This window comes from Salvelinus sp. IW2-2015, linkage group LG1 (genome assembly GCF_002910315.2).
Source record: "Salvelinus sp. IW2-2015 linkage group LG1, ASM291031v2, whole genome shotgun sequence".
Lineage (NCBI taxonomy): Eukaryota > Metazoa > Chordata > Actinopteri > Salmoniformes > Salmonidae > Salvelinus > Salvelinus sp. IW2-2015.
Genome location: NC_036838.1, coordinates 23,164,055 through 23,187,621, shown reverse-complemented (window position 1 = coordinate 23,187,621; position 23,567 = coordinate 23,164,055). Strand labels below are relative to the sequence as shown.

Here is a 23,567-nt window from a genome sequence, read left to right as displayed (position 1 = left end):
GTAWATGGTGGATGAATGACTGACTGCTGTGTACTCTGTTTGCTGGCCAATAATATCCTGTGCTCTTCTTTAAAAGGCTGGGTGTGTTTTGTGGGGCTTCATTTCTGCCGAGGTCATGATGAAGGGAGTCTCTGTAGGAGTCGGGCTCCTTGGGCTGCTGCTGGCCTGCGTTACCACAGCACCAACCAATAAGGTAGGGTCACACACAGGTAACAGTGGGGAAGGTACTCTACCTAGTGGTTAAGAGCGTTGGGCCAGTAACCCAAACTTTGCTGGTTTGAATCCCTGAGCCGACTAGGTGAAYAATTGGTCGACGTGCCCTTGAGCAAGGCATTTAACCCTAATTGCTYKTGTAAGTCGCKCTGGATAAGAGCGTCTGCTAAATGACTAAAACGTAAATGTAATATTGTTTTCGATTGTGTTGATTTGCCTGCATGTAAATGTGACCGTGTGTGTTTGATTAGTTACATCAGCTCAGATGTGTCTTTTGTTCACAGCTTTGGGKGCACAGAAAGCACAAAATAGAACAGTTCAAGATACCTCAAGTTGAAGGGGTCAGATTGCACTAGACCGTGTTAGACTAGGTGAGGTCTATAGCTGTCCTGGTTGTTTTGCTTCTTTGCCCTGTCCAGTCCCTTGAAAACAGGGTGCACCATGTCTCCTAGCTATACAAACAAACACCTGGGGTGAAAGAACGACTGGTCAATGCTTTTTCTCATTTGAGAGTATGTGGGCGTGTATGAGTCTAGAGGGCAGTCAAACAAAAAGTAGTTGTAATCAGTGCGAGACCAATCAGGTTTCAGATATACTAATCTTGAGTTCTGCTGGTTATGTATTTGTAAATGGTGGGATTGCTTGTGTGTACAGTGTGTGTGCCTGCGTGTGTCTGTGCTTGTGTACGTGTCATCAACTAGCACTCAGTCTCATGTCAGAATTAGACGTTCAGACATGTTTCTCAAACGTCAAATGACAAAGTTGTTGCAAACGTCACATTTCGAAGTGTTTAAGTTTAAGTGTAAGCATTAACTCAGAATTTCTCAGGTTAGGGTTAAGGTTTGGGATAGGCAAAAAATAMATAATTCTATCACTGGATTGTAAATTGCAACCTTTATAATCAGAGGCAGATGCTTACGCCTATTCGCTATCCCTGTCCACAGTGCCCTATTAAAACCGAAAACTATTTGAAGGTAAGAGTRCTCACTGTTGCCCCTAGTGGTTGGTTTCCACATCATCTCCTGATGTCCTCAGACATTGATGGACGTCAAATACTGACTTGTATCACGGGTGACCTGGCTGTTGTCATTGTGATCATAAAATTGGGTTCAGCTATACCGGCCACGTGGAGTGTTTTCAGTATGTTCTGGATCTACAGTATGTAAACAACGGAGCAGGTGATGGGCCCTGTACAGTCTGCTATCCAACTAACCTCTGTCTTTCCAGACTCACATACCATCCCCCCCCCCCACACACACACACACACACACACGCCACCCCCCTGACCGTCATGGATGATCCCTAGCTCACTTAGGGCCTGTGACAGCTAGGGAGAGAGAGTATGGACCAGGGTGGGGGGGTGGTGAAAAGGAAAGTAAATAGGGAGAGTAAAGGGTAGAGAAAGAGAGTGATAAAGTAAAGAGAGAGCGGTGGAGTGGGCTTACTGAAGGCTGGGAGCTGGGGCGGTGGAGGGAGATAATTATCCGAGTGTGGGGGTCAGGGGCTGAATGGTGGAGGTGGAGAGAGTGACAAAGCCGCCGATAAGCCCTTGTTCACACAGACAGAAAGAGAACAAGGAGAGAGAAGGGGACAGAGAGAGAGAGAAACACTGTGACATCCCTTACTGAGGCGGTGGGAATAATGTTGAATGGAAAGAAAGGCATGAGTAAACAAAGAAATGAATGAAGGGGGAGACCCTTTTCATAGACCACCATGGCTGGACATACAGTACTAGTACTGTTACGCCAGCCACACACATACACACACACACACTTAATGCGTATGGAGCGGGATGGCATTGTGAATCAAGGGACGTTTAATCAATGTCAGAGCTCAATCAGAGTCCCATGTGACAGTGTTCCCCTCTGCTGCACTCGGCCCTCGTCTCACCTTCCCCATGTTGACCCTAAGAGTGGTCAATATGTCCTCACCAAAGATTCTCTAACACAAGAAATCCAGACACTGCCTACATAAAGTTGTGTTTACTGGGTATATTTAGTACGTAATACCCTCTCTGTGTGTGTAAGTGCAAGCTTATATCCCTGTGTGTGAGAAACAGGTCTGGTCTGCCCAGGTCCTCTTAATTACAAACATACAGGAGATAGTTTATTAAACTGCCACCCTCTCCTGGCTCCTCACACGCACGTGAGTGAGTGTACAGATGTAGTCCTTTTTGTTTTGCATGTCAGTGTCAAGCCACAGCATGCCAACATATTACAGAGTGTTATCAGTGCTCATTCTACAATTCAATCTCTAAAATCGGGAYGCAAAAATGATAAACGCAGTCATTAAATGCTAATTTGTAATGGTAATTGATAAACGTAATGCTTAAATACTACATTGGAATTCCAACGAAGCATTTTGTTTTTTAGAAATAATGCGGTGACGTGACACACGCAATAAGAAGACTGCATATGTTTTAGAATGTTGTCTGATAGTAAACAGTGTGCCCACTAGGCACACACTGGTTGAATCAACGTTGTTTCAACGTTGTTTGTCAATGTGTTGTGACATGGAATCTATGTGGGAAATACATWGCATTTGAAAAAAARKTWWYCMMSKWMMMYKGGGGRAAWTTYMAMCMMMRGRWTWMWKYMWKMWKGKWAMCMAAWTTYMAMMWWRRMMAAMMWWWRASRWWWRWMTATGTTGAATTTGTACAACGCCAGATCTTCAACGTTACATCCACTGTCAGAAAAAAACTATAGGCTGGGCAGCACCTCCTACTGGAGAATTGATCTGTATCTACAGCTACCCTTTGGTCCAGGGTTTTATCCAAGACCAGCGATGATATTTGTCACTGACTGTTACCAATGTTCCATTGTGAGAATGATTGTTGAGATATCTCCACTTAACAACAAAAAAGATTCACTGATGCTAATGAAGTCATTCCAAAGGGTAGGTTTAACAGAGACTAATTAAATGTCACCATACTTTATCACTCATTTAACATCAATGATGCTATATACAGTGCTGTGAAAAAGTATTTGCCCCCTTCCTGATTTCTTTGCACATTTGTCACACTTAAATGTTTCAGATCAAACAAATTTAAATATTACACAAAGAACCAAAGTAAACACAAAATGCAGTTTAAGTGATGATTTTATTTATTAAGGGAAAAAAGCTATCTGAACCTTCATGGCCCTATGTGAAAAACGAATTGCCCCCTAAACCTAATAACTGGTTGTGCCACCCTCAGCAGCAACAACAGCAATCAAGCGTTTGAGATAACTGGCAATGAGTCTTTCACATCGCTGTGGAGGAATTTTGGCCCACTCTTGTTTGCAGAATTGTTCTAATTCAGCCACATTGGAGGTTTTCGAGCATGAACGCCTTTGAGGTCACGCCACAGCATCTCAATCGGATTCAAGTCTGGACTTTGACTAGGCCACTCAAACGTATTCTTTTTTTAAGCCATTCAGAGGTGGACTTGTGTTTGGATCATTGTCCTGCTGCAGAACCCAAGTGCGCTTCGGCTTGAGGTCACGAACTGATGCCGGACATTCTCCTTCAGGATTTTTTGGTAGAGAGCAGAATATGGTTCCATCAATCACAGCAAGTCGTCCAGGTCCTGAAGCAGCAACGCAGCCCCAGAACATCACACTACCACCATATTTGACTGTTGGTATGATGTTCTTTTTCTGAAATGCTGTGTTACTTTTMCACCAGATRTAACGGGACGCACACCTTCCAAAAAGTTCAACTTTTGTCTCGTCAGTCCACAGAATATTTTCCCAAAAGTCTTGAGAAAGAGACTGGGCAAAAATGGCRTCCATGGCAGAGTTCCAAGGCAAAAACCACTGTTGACCAAAAATAACATAAAGGCTCATCTCAACATCAAGATGTTTTTTGCCAAAAGTGAGATGAGCCTTTGTTATTTTTGGTCAACAGTGGTTTTCGCCTTGGAACTCTGCCATGGATRCCATTTTTGCCCAGTCTCCTTATGGTTGAGTCATGAACACTGACCTTAACTGAGGCAAGTGAGGCCTGCAGTTCTTTAGATGCTGTTGTGGGTTCTTTTGTGACCTCTTGGATGAGTCGTCGCTACACTCTTGGGGTCATTTTGGTAGGCTGGCCACTCCTGGGAAGGTTCACCACTGTTCCAAATTTTCTCCATTTGTGGATAATGTCTCTCACCGTGGTTCGCTGTGGTCCCAAAGCTTTAGAAATGGCTTTGTAACCCTTTCCAGACTGATAGATGTCAATTACTTTGTTTCTCATCTGTTCCTGAATTTCTTTGGATCGCGGCATGATGTCTTGCTTTTTGAGCTCTTTTGGCCTACTTCACCTTGTCAGACAAGTTCTATTTAAGTGATTTCTTGATTCAACAGGTCTGGCAGTAATCAGGCCTGGGTGTGGCTAGTGAAATTGAACTCAGCTTTCCAAAAAATGTGATTAACCACAGTAAATTCATGATTTAACAAGGGGGGGGGGCAATTACTTTGTCACATATGGCCATGAAGGTTCGGATAGCTTTTTTCCTTTCATAAATAAAATTATAACTTAAAAACTGCATTTTGTGGTTACTTGGGTTATCTTTATGTAATACTAAAATTAGTTTGGTGATCTGAAACATTTAAGTGTGACAAATGTGCAAAGAAATCAGGAAGGGGGCAAATACTTTTTTCACAGCGCTGTAAGTCTATATATGAATTGCAACGTCATTAACAACGATTGTTTCAATTCAACCCTGAATTAAATCAAAATAGACAATACAATATGCATTGGGTTTCAAGCACTGGTTGATTTAAAATGTTATATTTAGTGATATCTAGTTGCGTTTGCTTGTCAACGCAACCACATATCGACATTTGAAGGAGATGTATCCTCTGCTTGGATAGCTCCGTCCGGCTTTAATTCCAGTTTGTCTACAAATTAATAATTGATATGTTGGATTCGCGTCTCCAACTCAACCGAAACTCAAACTGTATTTAATGTGCTCTTAAAGTTTGTGTTTGAACATTTTTGGTATGCCCAGTGGGTTGATGTTGCTTCATTATCCTTTATAGAACAGGGACTGGGACATCTACAGCTTTCACATSAACTCCACAGTGACCAGTCGCTATGCAACCACTATCATCACCAGCCGGGTTGCCAATCGGATCAACCAGTCACAGGAAATAGAATTCCATGTCAAGATTCCCAAGAATGCTTTCATCAGTAAATTCAAAATGTAGGTCTACATGAATGTTTCACTGTCTAAGATGAGTTTACACACATATTACATCAAATATTACAAAAATGCTCACACATACAGTAACCCTACCTCTCTCTCTCTCTCTCTCTCTCTCTCTCTCGCTCTCTCTCTCACTCTTGCTCTCGCTCTCTCTCTCTCTCGCTCTCTCTCTCACTCTTGCTCTCGCTCTCTCTCTCGCTCTCTCTCTCCCCACCTCCGTTCCTGTCTTTCTCAGGACCATTGAGGGGCAGACGTATGATGGGGTTGTGAAACAGAAGGAGGAGGCTCAGCAGCAGTACACTCAGGCAGTGTCTCGTGGTCAAAGCGCTGGCATAGTCAGGTGTGTGTGGGTGTGTGCATGACTATCTAAACCTTGTCGTACTGTAATCATGGTCAAATTATTGACCAGGCACCCAGGGCACATGTCCAGGGGCCCTGACCTCCACCATTGACTTTGTTAGTCACTCTACACATTTTGCCATGACTAATGCCATGTTCAAAATGTATGGACATGGCATTAGTCATGGCAAAATGTGTAGAGTTGTAGGAAATTAGYATGAAACATTTTAACATTTTCTCTCCACCCCATCACAAAAACAAATGGCAAAAAAGGCTAGGGCCGCCCCTGTGTGTGTGTGTGTCTGTGTATCTGTGTCTACAGTATGCATGTGTTGTTATGTATTAGACGGTACCCCTTTTTGTCTCCTAAAGTTCAGTGGGGAGGACCCTTGAGGAGTTTAAGACATCTGTGACTGTGGCCGCGCTCAGTAAGGTGACCTTTGAACTGACCTATGAGGAGCTGCTGAAACGCCGACTGGGCAAGTACGAGCTGCTGATCCATGCTCAACCCATGCAACCTGTTGCTGACTTCAAGGTGAGAGGGAGAGAAGAGAAGAGGAGAGGAGGGAGAGAGAGAGAGCACTGACCAATGATCGATGAGTCATTTGATATTTGGGTTGATGTTGTGTTTTCTTGCTCCTTTTTTCTGTCTCTTCCTTATGGCCAGATTGATGTGTACATCAATGAGCGACCAGRCATTMACTTCCTGGAGATAACAGGAGGGCTGAGCACCAAAGCACTGGCAAATGCCATCACCAAAACACATGCTTCTAGTGAGGTAATGTCCAAAACAGGGTAATGTAGAGCTAACCAGCAGAAAAGTCCAGACCCCAATACATTACATGGTAAAAAATCTGTTTATGTGCCCTTGAGCAAGGCACTCAACCCTAATTGCTCCGATAAGTTGCTCTGGATAAGAGAGTCTACTAAATTACTTAAATGTACATTTTCACACCTCTGGATATGTTCATGCTAATACGAATTAGCTCATTCTAACAGGGTAGGGTAAAGCAGGGTGTGTTTTGAAAAGCATAACCGTAAACTACCAACTCCTCCCCAGGCCTGGGTACATTTCTACCCCAGCAAGGAGCAGCAGAGCCAGTGTGAAAGCTGTGGAGAGCAGGGCCTGAATGGAGACCTGGTCATCGCCTATGACGTCCACAGGAAAACATCCATGGGAGATCTCAATGTACACTTCTTCCATCCTCTTTCTGGCATTACTTCTTCATCTCTTCCCTATCMTTTAATCACTGTCTCTCATTCCCTCTTCAGGAGTCARAGGGGTATTTTGTCCATCACTTTGCCCCCAGTGACCTACCACGCATTCCAAAGAATGTGGTCTTCATCATCGATCGGAGTGGCTCCATGMATGGCAGGAAAATGGAGCAGGTTTGTGTGTGTCTGTGTGTTGCCTGTTGTAATGCAGCTGAAGGCTTAGCGTTTAAGCAATGTACACATACACCACATATTTACATTCAATGAAGGGGACAATGCATATTGATTGAGTGGTTAATTGGTTGCATATGATTGTATTTTGATTGCACTGCGATCTGTCAGACCCGTGAGGCCTTGTTGAAGATCCTGGGAGACCTGGCGGAGGACGACCACTTTGGCCTGATCACGTTCGACAGCTCAGTGTCTACCTGGAGGAAGGAGCTGCTGCCGGCCAACCAGGACAACCTGGAGGCTGCTAAGAGCTTCGCACGAAACATCCATGAAAGAGGAGGTACAATTATTACTTACAGACAAGACTCTAGTAACACTGAAACAAAAAAAGATAAGAGGAAACGGAAAARGGAGAGGAAGAGGCCTCAACCACAAGCAGCTGCAGCCAGAGAGCGGCAGGAGCCAGTCAAAGGCAGAGAAGAAATGACCGGTGCGGGTAGACTRTATGCAGATGTTCCTCTGCCGGAARGCGGAGGTTCATCTCATATGGCGACATCCACGTCAGATCTCGGCCCTGGGATGGAGTTGGTAGAATTGCCTGATRGCATGTGGGTCATGAAGCAGAYGACACCACAGATTGTCATCACCTACAAAGGAACCAATGTGTTACCTGACTCTGTGTAGACGTCACGTGTAAAGGAGACAATGCGTTATGTAACTTTGCCTAAATGTCACGTGTAAGGGAGAGGATGTCTCGCGTGGCTGTAGTCAAAGGAGGCATGGGCTTGGAAATGAAGGGGTATAACTACCAATGTAAAAGGTAGGGAAAGAGCGGAGAGGAGATTCTTGGGAAGACGGATCAGGARCTGATTGATGTATTAGAAGTGAAACGACTTTTGGTGTAAGGTCAGAACAGAACTTAGAAGCTTTTGCATTATAATTGCCATACAAAAAAAACAATGAAATCCATCATTTGTGAAACTATGGAACCAAAAGAGAAGTGTTACTGGTTTTCATTAACTAGTTAAATTACTTATTGAATAAAATGCTGAAGAAGAAGAGTAGCGTTGCAACAACTACAGGCTCAGGGGGTTCACCTTAGGTGTCCCCAGACCATATCGTGGGCTCGAACAGGAAACCACAGGGGGTAACTGTGTAAAACACAAAAGGAGCACTGGGTATCTATAGTTTGTCCTTACTCAGACAAAGTGTTGAACCCCTGCTTTCAGCTAAGAAATGATTTCAAGAAATGAGTCTTATAGCTGAAACCCTATACCCGGGGCAGCGAGTGTGACTCACCCATGAGGGTAAACTAGAAAGGGAAGACAAGCCGCTAGCAGGAATGTCTGAGAGTATGCCGAGCTTATAAAAATCGTATAACCCTGTTGTCGTGTCTTTGGCTATGCCGGATTCAGGCCAACGTCATGACACTGTGGTTGCGTGAAAGGCGGGATGACACGTAGTAAGCCGGACCATGGCGCAGAGCGGACAATAAGTAAATATTGGATTTCTCCCGAGTGGCGCAGCGGTCTAAGGCACTGCAACTCAGTGCTTGAGGCACCATTTCAGACACCCCGGTTTGATTCCAGGCTGTATCACAACCGGCCGTGATTGGGTATCCCATAGGGCGGCGCACAATTGAYCCAGCGTCGTCCGGGTTYGGCCGGTGTAGGCCGTCATTGTAAATAAGAATTTGTTCTTARCTGACTTGCCAAGTTAAATAAAGGTTGGTGTTGKACACAAAAATAGCCCCAGCTCACGCRTAATATACTGTGACACAAACTACCCTTGRAGTGTTAACAGTAGGAAGGACTGAGCTAACCTCTGGCAGGCAGAGATAGACCAAGAGGGGTGACCCGGSTTAATAAAATGGAGCCTAGAGCTTCTCTGCTAACTCAGCCTAGGATGGGAAGAGGGAGTCCCGCTCACTGGGAAAGAGGCTCATACCGCGGAATAATCCAGGCCTACGGCGCAGTGGTAGTTGACCCACCCTGTGTGGTCAAGAGAAGATCCACAGGCAAAGACTACCGGTGCGTTTGTGACCCTAGTATGACCCGTAGTAGTCACCTCCACATGACCTACTTACTTATTTTCAAAGATTTCCATAGCTGACAGTACAGTTACGATATAGCAGAATTGTGTAGCACTTAAAGGGATAGTGARATTTTGGCAAGGTGAACTCATGAGTCAGATGAACTCATGGATACCATTTTTCTGTCTCTGCGTCCAGKATSAAGGAAGTTGAAGGTAGTTTCGCAAGTCAATTCTAACTAGCRCAATGACTGGAAGTAAACTGGAACAGCTAGCATGCATGAKAYATTAAWATGKTATCCATGAGTTTATCTSCCTCTGGTTAAGTAGATAAAGGGCTTAATTGACAAAGGCTCTCACTAACCCTTTAAAGGGCACATAGGGTAAAATAATGGCAGATATGAACAACAGCCTAGTTGGTGACAATAGCAGCTAATCCATAGATGTGTTTTCCTCTCTCTTCTCTTCTTAGCCACCGACATCAATGCTGCTGTGYTGGAGGGCACAGCCATGCTGAACCGACACCCACTAAAGGGCTCAGTCTCCCTTCTTATACTGCTCACTGATGGAGACCCAACCACAGGTACACACACACACACACACAGTTTTGTATTGCTATCCTTGTGGGGACCAAAGAATTGATTCCCATCCTAACCCTAACCCTAACCATAACCCTTAACCTAACCATAACCCTAACCCTAAGCCTAACCTTGGGCGTCCCGAGTTTCAAAGCGGTCTATGGCACTGCATCATAGTGCTAGAGAAGTCACTACAAATCCGGGTTCGATCCCGGGCTGTGTCGCAGCAGTGACTGGGAGACCCATGAGGCAGCTCACAATTGGCCCAGTGTCATCAGAGTTAGGGGAGGGTTTGGCCAGCTGGGATGTCCTTGTCCCATTGCGCTCTAGCGACTCCTGTGGCGGGCCGGGTACATGCACAATGACACGGTCACCAGTTGGACGGTGTYTCCTCCGACACAWTGGTGTGGTTGGCTTCCGGGTTAAGTGAGCAGTGTGTCAAGAAGTARTGCGGCTTGGCAGGGTTGTGTTTCGGAGGACGCATGACTCTCGACTTTCGCCTCTTCCCAGTCCGTATGGGAGTTGCAGCGATGGCATAAGACTGCAACTACATATTGGGTAGCATGAAATTTGGGAGAAAAAGGGAGGTCAAATGTTTTATCAAAACAAAAAACCCTAACCTTAACCCCAAACCCCTAACCCTAACCCTGACCAAAATTCTAAACCTAACCCAATTGTAACCCTAAACTTAACCCATAAGCCTAAAATAGCATTTCTCCTTGTGGGGACTGGCAAAATGTCTTTGTTTTATTATCCATGTGAGGACTTCTGGTACCCACAAGGATAATTAAACAAAAAACACACGCACGCACGCGCACGCGCACGCGCACACACACACACACACACACACACACACACACACACACACACACACAATGAAAGCCAATCTCACTTTCCTCAGGTGAGACCAACCTGGAAAAGATCCACAAGAACATAAAGGAGGCTATTGGTAAGAAATTCCCCCTTTACTGTCTCGGCTTTGGAATGGATGTCAACTTTGACTTCCTGGAGAAGATGGCGCTGGAGAACAGTGGTGTGGGACGCAGAATATATACGGACTCTGATGCTGCTCTGCAGCTGCAGGTAAGGTAACACACAGTGTGTGGCACTGCAATGGACCGTAATTATTTCTTACAAATCTCAACATAAATAATTTGAGCCTGTAACAAAAAACAATTTAAAAAAAATCCCAACTAAGCTTCGTTAGTTGGAATACAAAAGTGCTGAACCAACCTTTTAAGGTTTTATTTGAACAAATCTAACGCAATTGTAATCGAAGTGCTGGTGGTAGCACTATAAGTTCGGAGGCGTGTCAGAAATATTTTTGCTATTTTCACAACCAGAATTATGAGCCCAGTAGCTGGCGGTGGCACGAAAGGGCTGGGTTTTGATGAATAAACAAGTTGAAGGTGTGTCGAGGCTTGATCCCTCACTGGCCAATCAGAACATGCCCCATGGCTAAATACTGTATGTGGTTGCTTCAAGTTTTGTATCTGCGGTCTTTTATGTATTGTAATCAACTCTAATTAGAAYGTTAGTCYGTTATAGGCTAGTTTGTTAAAWASCCTACAGAAACAAAATATATTTTGTTCTGACCTATCGCATATTTGCTAAATATATTGAACTTGTTTTTGAATAGTAATTACATGGGTTCAATATGGARATATATTGTTAACATTCACACTGATAATGGCTTAGTGTAAAATGCACCACGTCTGAGCCACGGACAAACGTTGTCAATAAGAATGATTCAATCGTTATTGATAAGAGCTAAAAAAGAGAGAGTGAATAATTTGAATCAAATTCGAATAAAACGAAACAACAGCTTGTTTTAAATATGCTATGTCTAAATACTGTTACAGGTAGGGCTGTTATGGGGACTGTATTACCGCCACACCGGGGGTCAGGAGTCATGGCACCATCCAGTGTAATTAATAACTTCACCATGCTCCAAGAGATATATAATGTCAGATATTTTTTACCCATACCAATATGTGCCCTTATTACCATGCAACTTATGTGACTTTGATGTTTACTCCTGAACTTATTTAGGCKTGCCACAACAAAGGGATTGCACACTAGTGCGACAGTTTTTACATGACAAAATTGCAAACTAACGTTTGACACTTTCACCTCTTTACCCCCAGTTGAAAATAGAGCCCTTAATAAAGTGTAATCAAATCCTATCTCATCTAAGCAGGTTGTTTTTCGTTTATCTGACTGTAGTTGACTTGGGAGGAAACAAGGAGGAGCAGGGTGTGGGACTAATGGCTTCTGTACTGTATGATTGACAGGGCTTTTATGAAGAGGTGGCTACACCCCTATTGACGGACGTGCAGATGGTATATCTGGGTGGGGCTAACCTGACCCAAACCAACTTCAGCCAGTATTACAACGGCTCCGAGATCGTGGTGGCTGGCCAGATCCCCGAYAACAACATAGAGATGTTTACCGCAGAAGTCATAGCCATATCGGTGAGGTCACCTCTGCTCTACCYCCCTTTATAAGTTCATAGGTCAGATCACTCCACACTGTCCTGTTCTTTGTTTAGTATGTTCTTTTKTTTTTTTTAAATATACAAAATGTTGATAAAAAAAGGTGCTCCATATCAGTACTTTAGAGACAGCTCAGTCAAACGTCAATATATACAATAAAGTCAATGTTTAGTATTGTGATGTGAGGATGCYTTGATTATTTCAGAAAAGCAATAGGGTGATGTACTCTGACACATTACCAATGAAGGAGCCCATTGAAGCCAGGTCTGACAGCCACATCCAGAGGCTGTGGGCCTACCTCACTGTAAAGCAGCTCCTGGACAAAGAGTGAGTTTGCTTTGCATGGCATTGTCTGTGATTGRGTGTGTTTGCACCTGTGTCTATGAAGAGRGGTATCCTACAARGCAAGCTAGATTTACTTAGGGTTTTCTAAAGCCAACCAGCTTCAGTTAGCTTCACACACCAGCTCAGGCTTCATCCATACTACAACGGTGGATATTGCTCATCCGCCTGCTGCTAACTCTAGCAGATTTGTAACTGCACGAGCATAAGTCAAATGCCAAACTCTACATCGAGACAATGCTGAAACATTCATTCATGGGCGAGTCAGTGCCACATTTTAATTTGTGCCAACAACAAAAAACTATTCTATAAAAATCTAGCAAATTCAGCAGGCTATGGTCTGAAATAGTATTTTAGAAGTGCAGTTTTTTTATTATTACTTATCGTTAATACCATCTTTGGTTTGCTTATCAATGCAGATTCACCTTTTTTTCCCATTCCTGTCAATATTTCTGTATTATTAAGTCATACAAAAGTGTTACATTGAGTGAAGTTTAAAATTAATTCTGTGATATATTTTAACATTAAATGTTTACAAAAACAAACAAACATTTGATTAATAAAATATGTAATCAGTCATCTTCAAAAATTGATTTGTAGACATTTTTCAAATGTATATAAAAAAAAATGAAAATATCATATTTACGTAAAGTATTCAGTTACTCAGTACTTTGTTGAAGCACCTTTGGCAGTAAATACATCCTAGAGCAGGTGTTCTTAAACTTTTTCAGCCTGGGACCCAAATCAGAAATTCTGTGTTTTCCTGGGACCCARGCTTWCGAAAACATGCAACAATACGTACATATCGGTACATTTCATTGCACTTATGTCCATTAACAAATGCARCATAGACAAATAACAATTAAATGAAATACCCATATAAATAGCTATTCATGTTTCTTTKCCCCCTTAAAACATTTTTGACGTGCGTTTTTCTAGATTGTTTTGTTGTTATTCTGTCTCTCACTGTTCAAATAAACCTACCATTAAAATKATAGACTGATCATTTCTTTGTCAGTGGGCAAACGTACAAAATCAGCAGGGGATCAAATACTTTTTTCCCTCACTGTATATACAGTATATTGAATTTTTTTKSMAAMMWTTYYKKTTTYSSYTTKKYMWTWWKGGGKWMYKKKKWWWRRWTKSYKRRGRWTTTTWWAAATTTAATCCATTTTAGAATAAGGCTGTAACGTAACAAGATGTGGAAAAAGTCAAGGKGTCTGAATACTTTCCGAAGGCACTGTATATGCCAAGTCACAATCGAAACAATGATGTCACTACCAAAACGCCTGTTATTTTGGCAAAAATGAAGAGAGTAAAAGTAACAAGTAAATGAATCAATACGTTTCAGATTCATACATTAATCATTGGACATTATTCAGAGAATAATAGAGATTATATKTCTTTAAATTCAATTTCAAGGAATAAWACACCTGTCGTGGAAATTCTACACAGGGACACTCAAAGTCAATATTAAATGAATCATCCTTTATTCTCAATGCGCTGGAGAGGTTCTAACCAACTCAATGCACCATGTACACATGTCGATCAGGAGCTCCAAAAGAGCAGCCCGTTAGTTCTCTTATATACTTACACAGAAAGTAATAATAACATGATTTAGCTTATTCATTATTCATCATTAATTCATCATTAACATTTGCTTCATTCATATGACCGACCAATACTGGTTCATGCATGTGACAGACCAATACCTCACGAGGCTTTCTTYTCTCCAAGCTGAGACCTTGAAACTGAGATATCKTTCTCAAAACAAGGGTCTGGGCGTACTGCCAAATTGCAGATACTACAGTGAGGAATTCTCCCAGGCACGTTCAATCAGTCACTTACATGAACACAGCAATTGGTTATTAGAAAAGCACAAACGTAAACATTTCCAGTTCATTACACCCAAACCATTCATTCCTATGCTTTACAGTGTTAAATAACACAAATATATGATAACAATATTGTTTGTGAACAAAGTTTCATTTTGTCATTTTAATAAGGTTAGGATCAAATTGTGAAAATCGTTGGGGAAATCTGATGCAGCTCAAGTCGACTACAAAACCCACGGTGCAATGCTCTCTCTCTCTCTCATTTGCATGCTTTCTAGCTAGCTAATGTACACACAATAATACCAAAGATAGTACAAGGTGCCAGATGTTTCACCGGATGTATAAATCTGAAGCATCCAAATATGGTGAGGAGATGAAGCCCAGTGGGAGAATATGGAGTGAGATRGAACTGGGCCTACATTCTGCAGATTTTCTCACTGAAGAAAAGCCCGATCTCAATACAGTTTTCTGTTACCAGAACTAGAATCTGTTACAGATAGAGTGCATTAAGTTTTGCAGGTTCAAGTCCCCTACTTTTTCTGAATGTCCTCTCTCGATATGATCAAATTCATGAAAATGTGGTCATTTAAATGTATGTAAAATTGTATTCATATTCGTGGGTTTATTTACCTTCATTCAATACACGCACGCACGCACGCACGCACGCACGCACGCACGCACGCACGCACGCACGCACGCACACACACACACACGGCAAGGGGGGAGAATAGAAATCGCGTTGCGTGATGGACGTTGAAAGAAAAACTGAGTTGAATATTTGGTCCACTGTTTAGTTTGAGCACATCTTAGCAAAATACATACTTTGTCATGACGATATAAAAGGATGGATGTGTTCTAGACAAGTATGCCCATACCATATATTGGCTGATATGGCAATCAGGAGTGGAGGTAATGTTTTACAAAGCATTATGAAATGTTTGTTACTCCCTCTCTCCATTGACAAGAACCTTATTGTGAGAACGTGGCACAATGCGATTTCCTGAATTCACTGACGGACCACTTATCTTAGATGTTAAATCACGGTGAAAAGACATGTTTTACCCAACTCATAGAACATAGACTATCACCAAATTAACAGGAGTTTCATTCTGTAATGGATTATCCCTTTAAATGTTTTGAAAATCGTATTTTGTAAATGTTTTATGCAAATACAATTATAATACCCGTGTTTGTGTGTGTTTGTTTCAGGGTGCAGTTGAGCGGGAAGGCAAAGGAGAAGGTGAAGAAGGAGGCCCTGGATCTTTGTCTGAAGTACGGCTTTGTGACTCCTTTCACCTCAATGGTGGTCACCAAGCCCCAGGGAGAGGACTCACAGGTGGCCCACAAGCCCAAGGAGGGGGAGAAACCGATACGATCTAGTCAAGTCCTCTCCGGGTCAGCATTCTTGAACCGCCAAGCCCACGGTGAGCAAAACTACCCTCACCATCATCATCATCATCCCCAGGTAGACACACACCCCACACACACACACCAAAACCACACACACACCAACACACACCACACACACACAACACACACACACACACACACACACACACACACACACACACACACACACACACACACACACACAATTAATGTTATGGGTGGTGAGTGCAATGGTGTAAATAAAAGACCAAAGGCTGTCAATCTAGAGTATAAACTTTACATTATAAACTGTATATGAACTTTAAATATATGTTATGTTTATCAGGCCCCCCTCCAATGCCAGCCCAAGACTTTTATGGTAAGACAAATACCTTACCCCTAATTTTACTCAATCTTCTATTTTGGCCGAGATTAAGTTCAAAACTGCGATAAAGCGAGCTTGAAGTGCGATCGGATTGAATCCTGGCCCTTGTCTAGGTTATATTCAGAAGTCACTACTGACTGTACCCAAAATGTTCTCTCTATTTTTATCCCTCGCTCTCTTTCACTCTCGTTCTCTCATCTATTCTCCGGTTACTTAACTCTATTTTTTCTCAGATGGTGAAATACACATTTGTCTGTGCAGTATGTGTGTTTGTAGTTGGACAGAATGGAAAGAAAATAACTACAGTAAAAATATACAGTCACCGGCCAGTTTATTAGGTAACCACCCCGTTCATGAAAATGGAGCGCTCCTACAGACAGTGAGTCTTGTGGCCGTGGCTTGCTATATAAAGCAGGCAGACAGGCATCAAGGCATTCAGTTACTGTTCACTTGAATGTTAGGATGGGCAAAATAAGTGACCTAAGAGACTTTGAGCGTGGTATGACCGCCGGTGTCAGGTGAGCCGGATCCAGAATCTCAGAAACATTGCCTTCCTGGGCTTTTCGCGCACGACAGTGTCTAGGGTTTACCGAGAACGGTGTGACAAACAAAAACCATCCAGTCAGCAGCAGTCCTGTGGGCAAAAACAGTTAGTTGATGAGAAAGGTATGTGGAGAATGACCAGAAAGGTCAAAGGAGAATGGCAAGAATGGCAACAGGTGGGCCACAAACAGGCAAATAACGGTGAATTACAACAGTGGGGTGTAGAACGGCATCTCGGAATGCACAACTCATCGATCCTTGTCACGGATTTGATATTGCAGCAGACGACCATACCGGGTTCCACTCCTACAGCTAAAAACAAGAAGTGGATCCAGTGGGCACACGATCACCAACACTGGACAGTTGACAAATGCTGTTGCATCACGATGATGGCAGAGTCAGGATTTGGCATAAGCAGCATGAGTCAATGGCCCCATCCTTCCTGGTGTAAACTGTACAGCCTAGAGGCGGTGGTGTGGGGAATGTTTTCCTGTCACACACTAGGTTCCTTGATACCAATTGAGCATCGGATGTTTCAGACACCTTGTAGAATCAATGCCCCAAAGAATTCAAACTGTTCTGGAGGCAAAGGCGGGTCTGACCCAATACTAGATGGGTATTACCTAATAAACTGTCCATGAGTGTATGTGAACATATACAAACACTAAAACCTGTATAAATAGCATCAAGATCAGTGGGATCAGGTTAAGATTAGTACAGTTGAAGTCGGAAGTTTACATACACCTTAGCCAAATACATTTAAACTCAGTTTTTCACAATTCATGACATTTAATTCCCTGTCTTAGGTTAGTTTGGATCACCACTTTATTTTTAGAATGTGAAATGTCAGAATAATAGTAGAGAGAATGAATTATTTCAGCTTTTATTTCTTTCATCACATTCCCAGTGGGTCAGAAGTTTACATACACTCAATTAGTATTTGGTAGCATTCCCTTTAAATTGTTTAACTTGGGTCAAACGTTTCGGGTAGCCTTCCACAAGCTTCCCAAAACACGTTGGGTGAATTTTGGCCCATTCCTCCTGACAGAGCTGGTGTAACTGAGTCAGGTTTGTAGGCCTCCTTGCTCGCACACGCATTTTCAGTATTGCCCACACATTTTCTATAGGATTTAGGTCAGGGCTTGGCCACTCCAATGCCTTGATTTGTTGTCCTTAAGCCATTTTGCCACAACTTTGGAAGTATGCTTGGGGTCATTGTCCATTTGGAAGACCCACTTGCGACCAAGCTTTAACTTCCTGACTGATGTCTTGAGATGTTGCTTCAATATATCCACATCATTTTCCTACCTCATGATGCTGAAGTGCACCAGTCCCTCCTGCAGCAAAGCACCCCCACAACATGATGCTGCCACCCCCGTGCTTCACGGTTGGGATGGTGTTCTTCGGCTTGCAAGCCTCCCCCGTTTTCCTCCAAACATAACGATGGTCATTATGGCCAAACAGTTCTATTTTACTTTCATCAGATCAGAGGACATTTCTCCGAGAAGTACGATCTTTGTTCTCATGTGCAGTTGCAAACCGTAATCTGGCTTTTTTATGGCGGTTTTGGAGCAGTGACTTCTTCCTTGCTGAGCTGCCTTTCAGGTTTTGTCGATATAGGACTCGTTTTACTATGGATATAGATACTTTTGTAGCTGTTTCCTCCAGCATCTCCACAAGGTCCTTTGCTGTTGTTCTGGGATTGATTTGCACTTTTCGCACCAAAGTAGGTTTATCTCTAGGAGACAGAATGCGTCTCCTTCCTGAGCGGTATGACGTGGTCCCATGGTGTTTATATTTGCGTACTATTGTTTGTACAGATGAACGTGGTACCTTCAGGTGTTTGGAAATTGCTCCCAAGGATGAACCAGACTTGTGGACGTCTAMAATTTTTTTATGAGGTCTTCGCTGATATCTTTTCATTTTCCCATAATGTCAAGCAAGGAGGCACTGAGTTTGAAGGTAGGCCTTGAAATAAATCCACAGGTACACCTCCAATTGACTCAAATTATGTCAATTAGCCTATCGAAAGCTTCTAAAGCCATGACGTAATTTTCTGGAATATTCCAAGTTGTTTAAAGGCACAGTCAACTTAGTGTATGTAAACTTCTGACCCACTGGAATTGTGATACAGTGAATTTTAAGTGAAATAATCTGTCTGTAAACAATTGTTGGAAAAAGGACTTGTGTCATGCACAAAGTAGTTGTCCTAACCGACTTGCCAAAACTATAGTTTGTTAACAAGAAATGTGTGGAGTGGTTGAAAAACGAGTTTTAATTTAAACTTCCGACATCAACTGTATATACTAAATAATTTAATCAAATTAATGGGTCATTAATATATAGTTTAATTTTACAGACAATTTTGTCACAATACACTTCACAAACAAAACAAAAATGATAGGGAAGAGGAGAGAAAAAAGGATTAAAGGGGATGGAAAACCGTCAAATCAAAAGGAATGGCAACAACAAATAGATGCTATATCAGTGGATTCCCCCAGCACTATTAACTCAGTCAACTTTTCTCCTGTCATTCCCTAGCTGGTCTTCACCCAGAACAAGGACTAAGAGGCAAGTGTGCCCATTTCAACTGTTGTGAAAGTGAAGTGCAGAAGAAAACAATTTCCGCAATGATTGAATTCTGGCCAATTCCCAAAATTCGGTGATGAGTTTTACAACTGCCCCTGCTTTACAGGAAATGCTAGGAGAATGGGAGGGGCAGGAAGAGGAATCACGTCAAGAAGCGGCGGCAAGTGACTATCTTTCCCTTGTATCACAGCTGAACGTGTTGGACATCAGCTTACGTGTGCTCAATTTGTGTTTTTTTTTTGTCGTAGGCTTGATGAAACAAACTGATTATGATGTCGGTCATGCTATACAGGAGTCATTTCCTGCCATGGGTAATTCTTCCACATAAAAAAAAAATATTGTTTGATATTTTTGTGTGTGTGTGTATCTGTGTGTAGGATTCTTTGTGTTCATGTTCTGACTGTGTGTAGGGATCTCAGCTTTACTTGATTTTAGTGAACCTCCGCGAATTCGCCCAATTGAACCAGCAATGAGAACTCCAACTACAACTGGTACTGAAATATTTATGTCGCCCTGAAAATGTATTTTTTTAAATATTTAAGATGTTGTCTAAGGTTATTGCTGTTTTTTCTCACACAGTATCTTAAGCACCCTTCTGCTTTCTCTCTCTCTCTCTCTCTGTCTCTCTCTCTCTCTCTCTCTCTCTCTCTCTCTCTCTCTCTCTCTCTCTCTCTCTCTCTCTCTCTCTCTCTCTCTCTCTCTCTCTCTCTCTCTCTCTCTCTCTCTCTCTCTCTCTTCTTATACACATCTAGATGTGTATAAGAGACAGCTCTCTCTCTCTCTCTCTCTCTCTCTCTCTCTCTCTCTCTCTCTCTCTCAGTGAGTCCTCTCCGGAGGTTCCTGTTGCCCGCTGAGGGTCAGGCTCTGCCACTGTGCTATGACATTCCTGTGGCTCTCTCTCTCAGACTCCTAATAGACCCCAACAATGGTGACTTGATTTTGAATTCAAATGTTATTTAATTCTTTCATTCAATTATTCATTGTCCTTTCCACATCATCCACTCACTCATCAAACATCGTCGAATGAACCGTGTCCGTCTTTCACCAGAGTTGTCTATGAATGGTCAGCTTGGACAATCAGCCAGTGCAGGCTACCAGAATATTGTGATCCATTACAGAAGCGATCAACATATTGAGTTAGACACTACTGGCATCACCTTCAACGATGGCCAGAATACAACATACTTCTCCTGGAGCCTGAAAATCAACCGCGAAACGGACAGGTGCTCAATCATATACCAACGACATACTTTCGAATAAAAGTCCTTTTGTGCTATTGTTTTGTTTCTGTGATGAGAATTCTGATTTTGCCTTTTGTGCAGTGCAAGGTGTTTTATGCATAGCCTGGTTAAACCAAGTGAAGTGAGCCAATAGTGAGCGTAGCGTTCAGTCTTGTTCAGTATTTAGTATTGTGTTGTCGACATAAAGAGCTCTAGAGTGTATATTACTAAAGTGGCCTAATGACAGGAATTGTTATATGGTAGCTATATAGGGTACTTTATATGGTGCCGTTTTTTGTTGTTGATGAAATTGATACATCTCAGTCTTGTTATGTCTCTCCCTGCAGTGTGTCTCTGATCCTAAGGGACAAGGAGATGGATGTCACCATAGCGTCGACACGGGTCGTCATCATGCTCTACAGGAGGAATGGAATCAAGTTCCTGTGGCCCGTCCTGAGGCAGCGCCCGACAGGAGACAACATTATCGGGATCATGGGTGTGTGAAACGTTATCGGTCACTCCACTTCATATCCTTATGGTCTAGTCAATAGTCATGACATATTCTCTTTGTTTCTATGTGTGATGAGACGCTTTTGAAAACAATGTTTGTTTCGATTTTTGACAATACTTGTTTTTGTGTGACAGATGAAAATACGTTACTTAGTGACACGGTATAATATAAAATATGACAACATATACCATTTAGCARATGCTTTTATCCAAAGCAACTAATAGTCATTTTACAGATGGGTGGTCCCGGRAATCAAACCCATAATTYTRCCGTTGCAAGGGTCATGCTCCACCTACTAATCTACATAGGACAACTCCTGAGCTTCAGAGGACCCTCTCTTTATAATGGCCTTGTAATTTATGGTGACAGATCAATCGAGTACAGGCTTAACTGAATGACAACAGAATATAATAAGGACATTTTATTGAATARTTTGGGGTAGGCCTCATCTCCGAGGAATGCTCCTCACAGCCAGATGCTGATGACAGGTTGCCCTATGCTGGGCAGCTGGCATCKGACCCCCCGCTGAGGGAMAGGAGTTCCAATGACGGGCCTTAAGGTTATTATGCTGTTGGTGGTGGGGAGGTGGAAAGTCATTGGAAGACTGTTGCTGACATATAAATATTCCCCTMGTTTCATGCCCATTGGTTGAAAGAAAGGATAGTGATTATTGCACAAGTGAGCCAATAGGTTCATCAGCAACTGTGGTGGAATTGCCATAGTGTGCCATGCTTATAGGTTGACGTTTAACAGGTGGATGACAATCCGCACGCTTGCCAATAGGAAAGGAGGAAGAGAGACGTGACTCTATGCTGACGAGGCGACATTGTAGACACTACCATATAAAACACCTACTATGCTGATGAGTGAGATAGGAAGCGATGTGAATTATGAGTTTAATGATTTAATAACTAGATTAATGACAAGTGATGATCCATTCAGACCTGCCTTTCTGATTGAACTTTCGTAACTACATTATTTGTACTGTGTGTTGCAGCTCGTCCACCTGTTGCCTATGAGGAGGTCCAGGGAATAGCAATGAAACTTAAGATTCAGGACAAAGAAGTAGACGTCTCCAGGTAAGCAGTGGTGGAAAAAGTACCCAACTGTCATACTTGAGTAAACGTAAAAGATACCTTAATAGAAAATGACTCAAGTAAAAGTCACCCAGTAAAATTCTACTTGAGTAACAGTCTAAAAGTATTTGTTTTAAAATATACTTAAGTATCAAAAGTAAAAGTRTAAATCCTTACATACATCCAAATTCCTTATATCAAGCAAACCAGATGGCACCGTTTTCTTGTTTTTGTAATTTATGGAAAGCCAGGGGCACACTCCAACACTCAGACATCATTTACAAACAAAGCATGTCGGTTTAGTGAGTCCGCCAGATCAGAGGCAGTAGGGATGACTAGGGAAGTTCGGTTGATAAGTGGCGTGATTTGGACTATTCTCCTGTCCTGCTAAGCATTCAAAATGTAACGACTACTTTTGGGTGTCAAGGAAAATGTATGGAGTAAAAAGTACAATATTTTGTTAAGAAATGTAGTGAAGTAAAAGTAGTCAAAAATATAAATAGTAAAGTACAGATACCCCCCAAAAAACTACTTTAAAGTATTTTTACTTCATCACTTTACACCACTGCAGGTAAGTTTAACTGTCTATCATACACAAGCTGTTTAGAGATCTGACTGTTCATATGTAGTCTGTGATACTACTGTGTATCTATATCAAGGATGCGTATTTGGTATTCTGTTTATGCTATTAAATGAAGAACCTTGCTGTGGATTGTGTGTGCGTTGTAGGGACTCTGCTGTGGATCTCAGTGTTCGCTCTACTCCCACCGTGGCATGCTGGTTGATGCCTCTTCAGTCTGCCCTACAGGGAGAGCTAGCTGACTTCACCGTCACACAACTCTAACTGACCATGTAGTTGCTCCCACCGCCAACTCATAAACATTAAACATACAATAATTATGTTCCAGAATTAAGAAGAGCAACCATTAAGACTGAGGTTTCTAGGAGTTCACATAGTAACACAACTCAAATCTCCTGTGACAAATTCATTGTAGAATAAATATCATTTTCGTGAACAGTTTGACGACTTTTTTGTGTTTGCACTCCACCCTCTTCAATAATCGCTGTCTTTCTGACGAAACTCAAGCTGATCCTCTAACTGCCATCATGAACAAACTCACACACTTCACAACAACTCACAGCACTCACACACACACACCACACCACACACACACACCACACACACACACACACACACACACACACACACACACACACACACACACACACACCCCTGTTGTGTACCTGTGTTTACAATCAGGTTTGACTCTCTGACCACCATCTACAAGGCAAAGGTTGTTTGCACTTGGTGGTTCTGGGAGGTGATTGTTACCAAGTGGGCCACCAAGTACATAACATGGAAATAATCAAACATTCTCTATTTATATATAACTAACCATCATTTTATCAGAGTTGTGTGTATGTGAGTCGTGCTTCGATCCGTGTGTATTATCCCTGCCAGTGGAAAAAAAAATCTATTACG

General features: G+C 42.3%; 1 protein-coding gene across 13 annotated transcripts; it reads left to right on the top strand.

The window, feature by feature from the left end:
* Positions 1–23,100, top strand: LOC111962806 (inter-alpha-trypsin inhibitor heavy chain H3). 13 transcript variants are annotated; one of them, XM_023986157.2, is made up of 23 exons: positions 1–193; positions 5,220–5,383; positions 5,622–5,726; positions 6,098–6,260; positions 6,393–6,503; positions 6,786–6,914; positions 6,998–7,114; positions 7,283–7,451; positions 9,615–9,725; positions 10,622–10,803; positions 12,015–12,194; positions 12,421–12,542; positions 15,602–15,816; positions 16,107–16,139; positions 19,245–19,259; positions 19,384–19,437; positions 19,526–19,588; positions 19,688–19,768; positions 20,098–20,205; positions 20,326–20,500; positions 20,845–20,993; positions 22,006–22,087; positions 22,814–23,100. In XM_023986157.2, exons 1-23 carry the CDS (start codon positions 116–118, stop codon positions 22,926–22,928), a joined length of 2,721 nt encoding a protein of 906 aa, XP_023841925.1. In that variant the 5' UTR covers positions 1–115; the 3' UTR covers positions 22,929–23,100. The 13 variants fall into 13 exon arrangements, with proteins under 13 accessions (XP_023841925.1, XP_023841920.1, XP_023841913.1 ...); XM_023986152.2 differs by having other exon boundaries at positions 19,230–19,259; positions 19,697–19,768; XM_023986145.2 differs by having other exon boundaries at positions 19,230–19,259.
* The last annotated feature ends 467 nt before the right edge of the window (positions 23,101–23,567 follow it).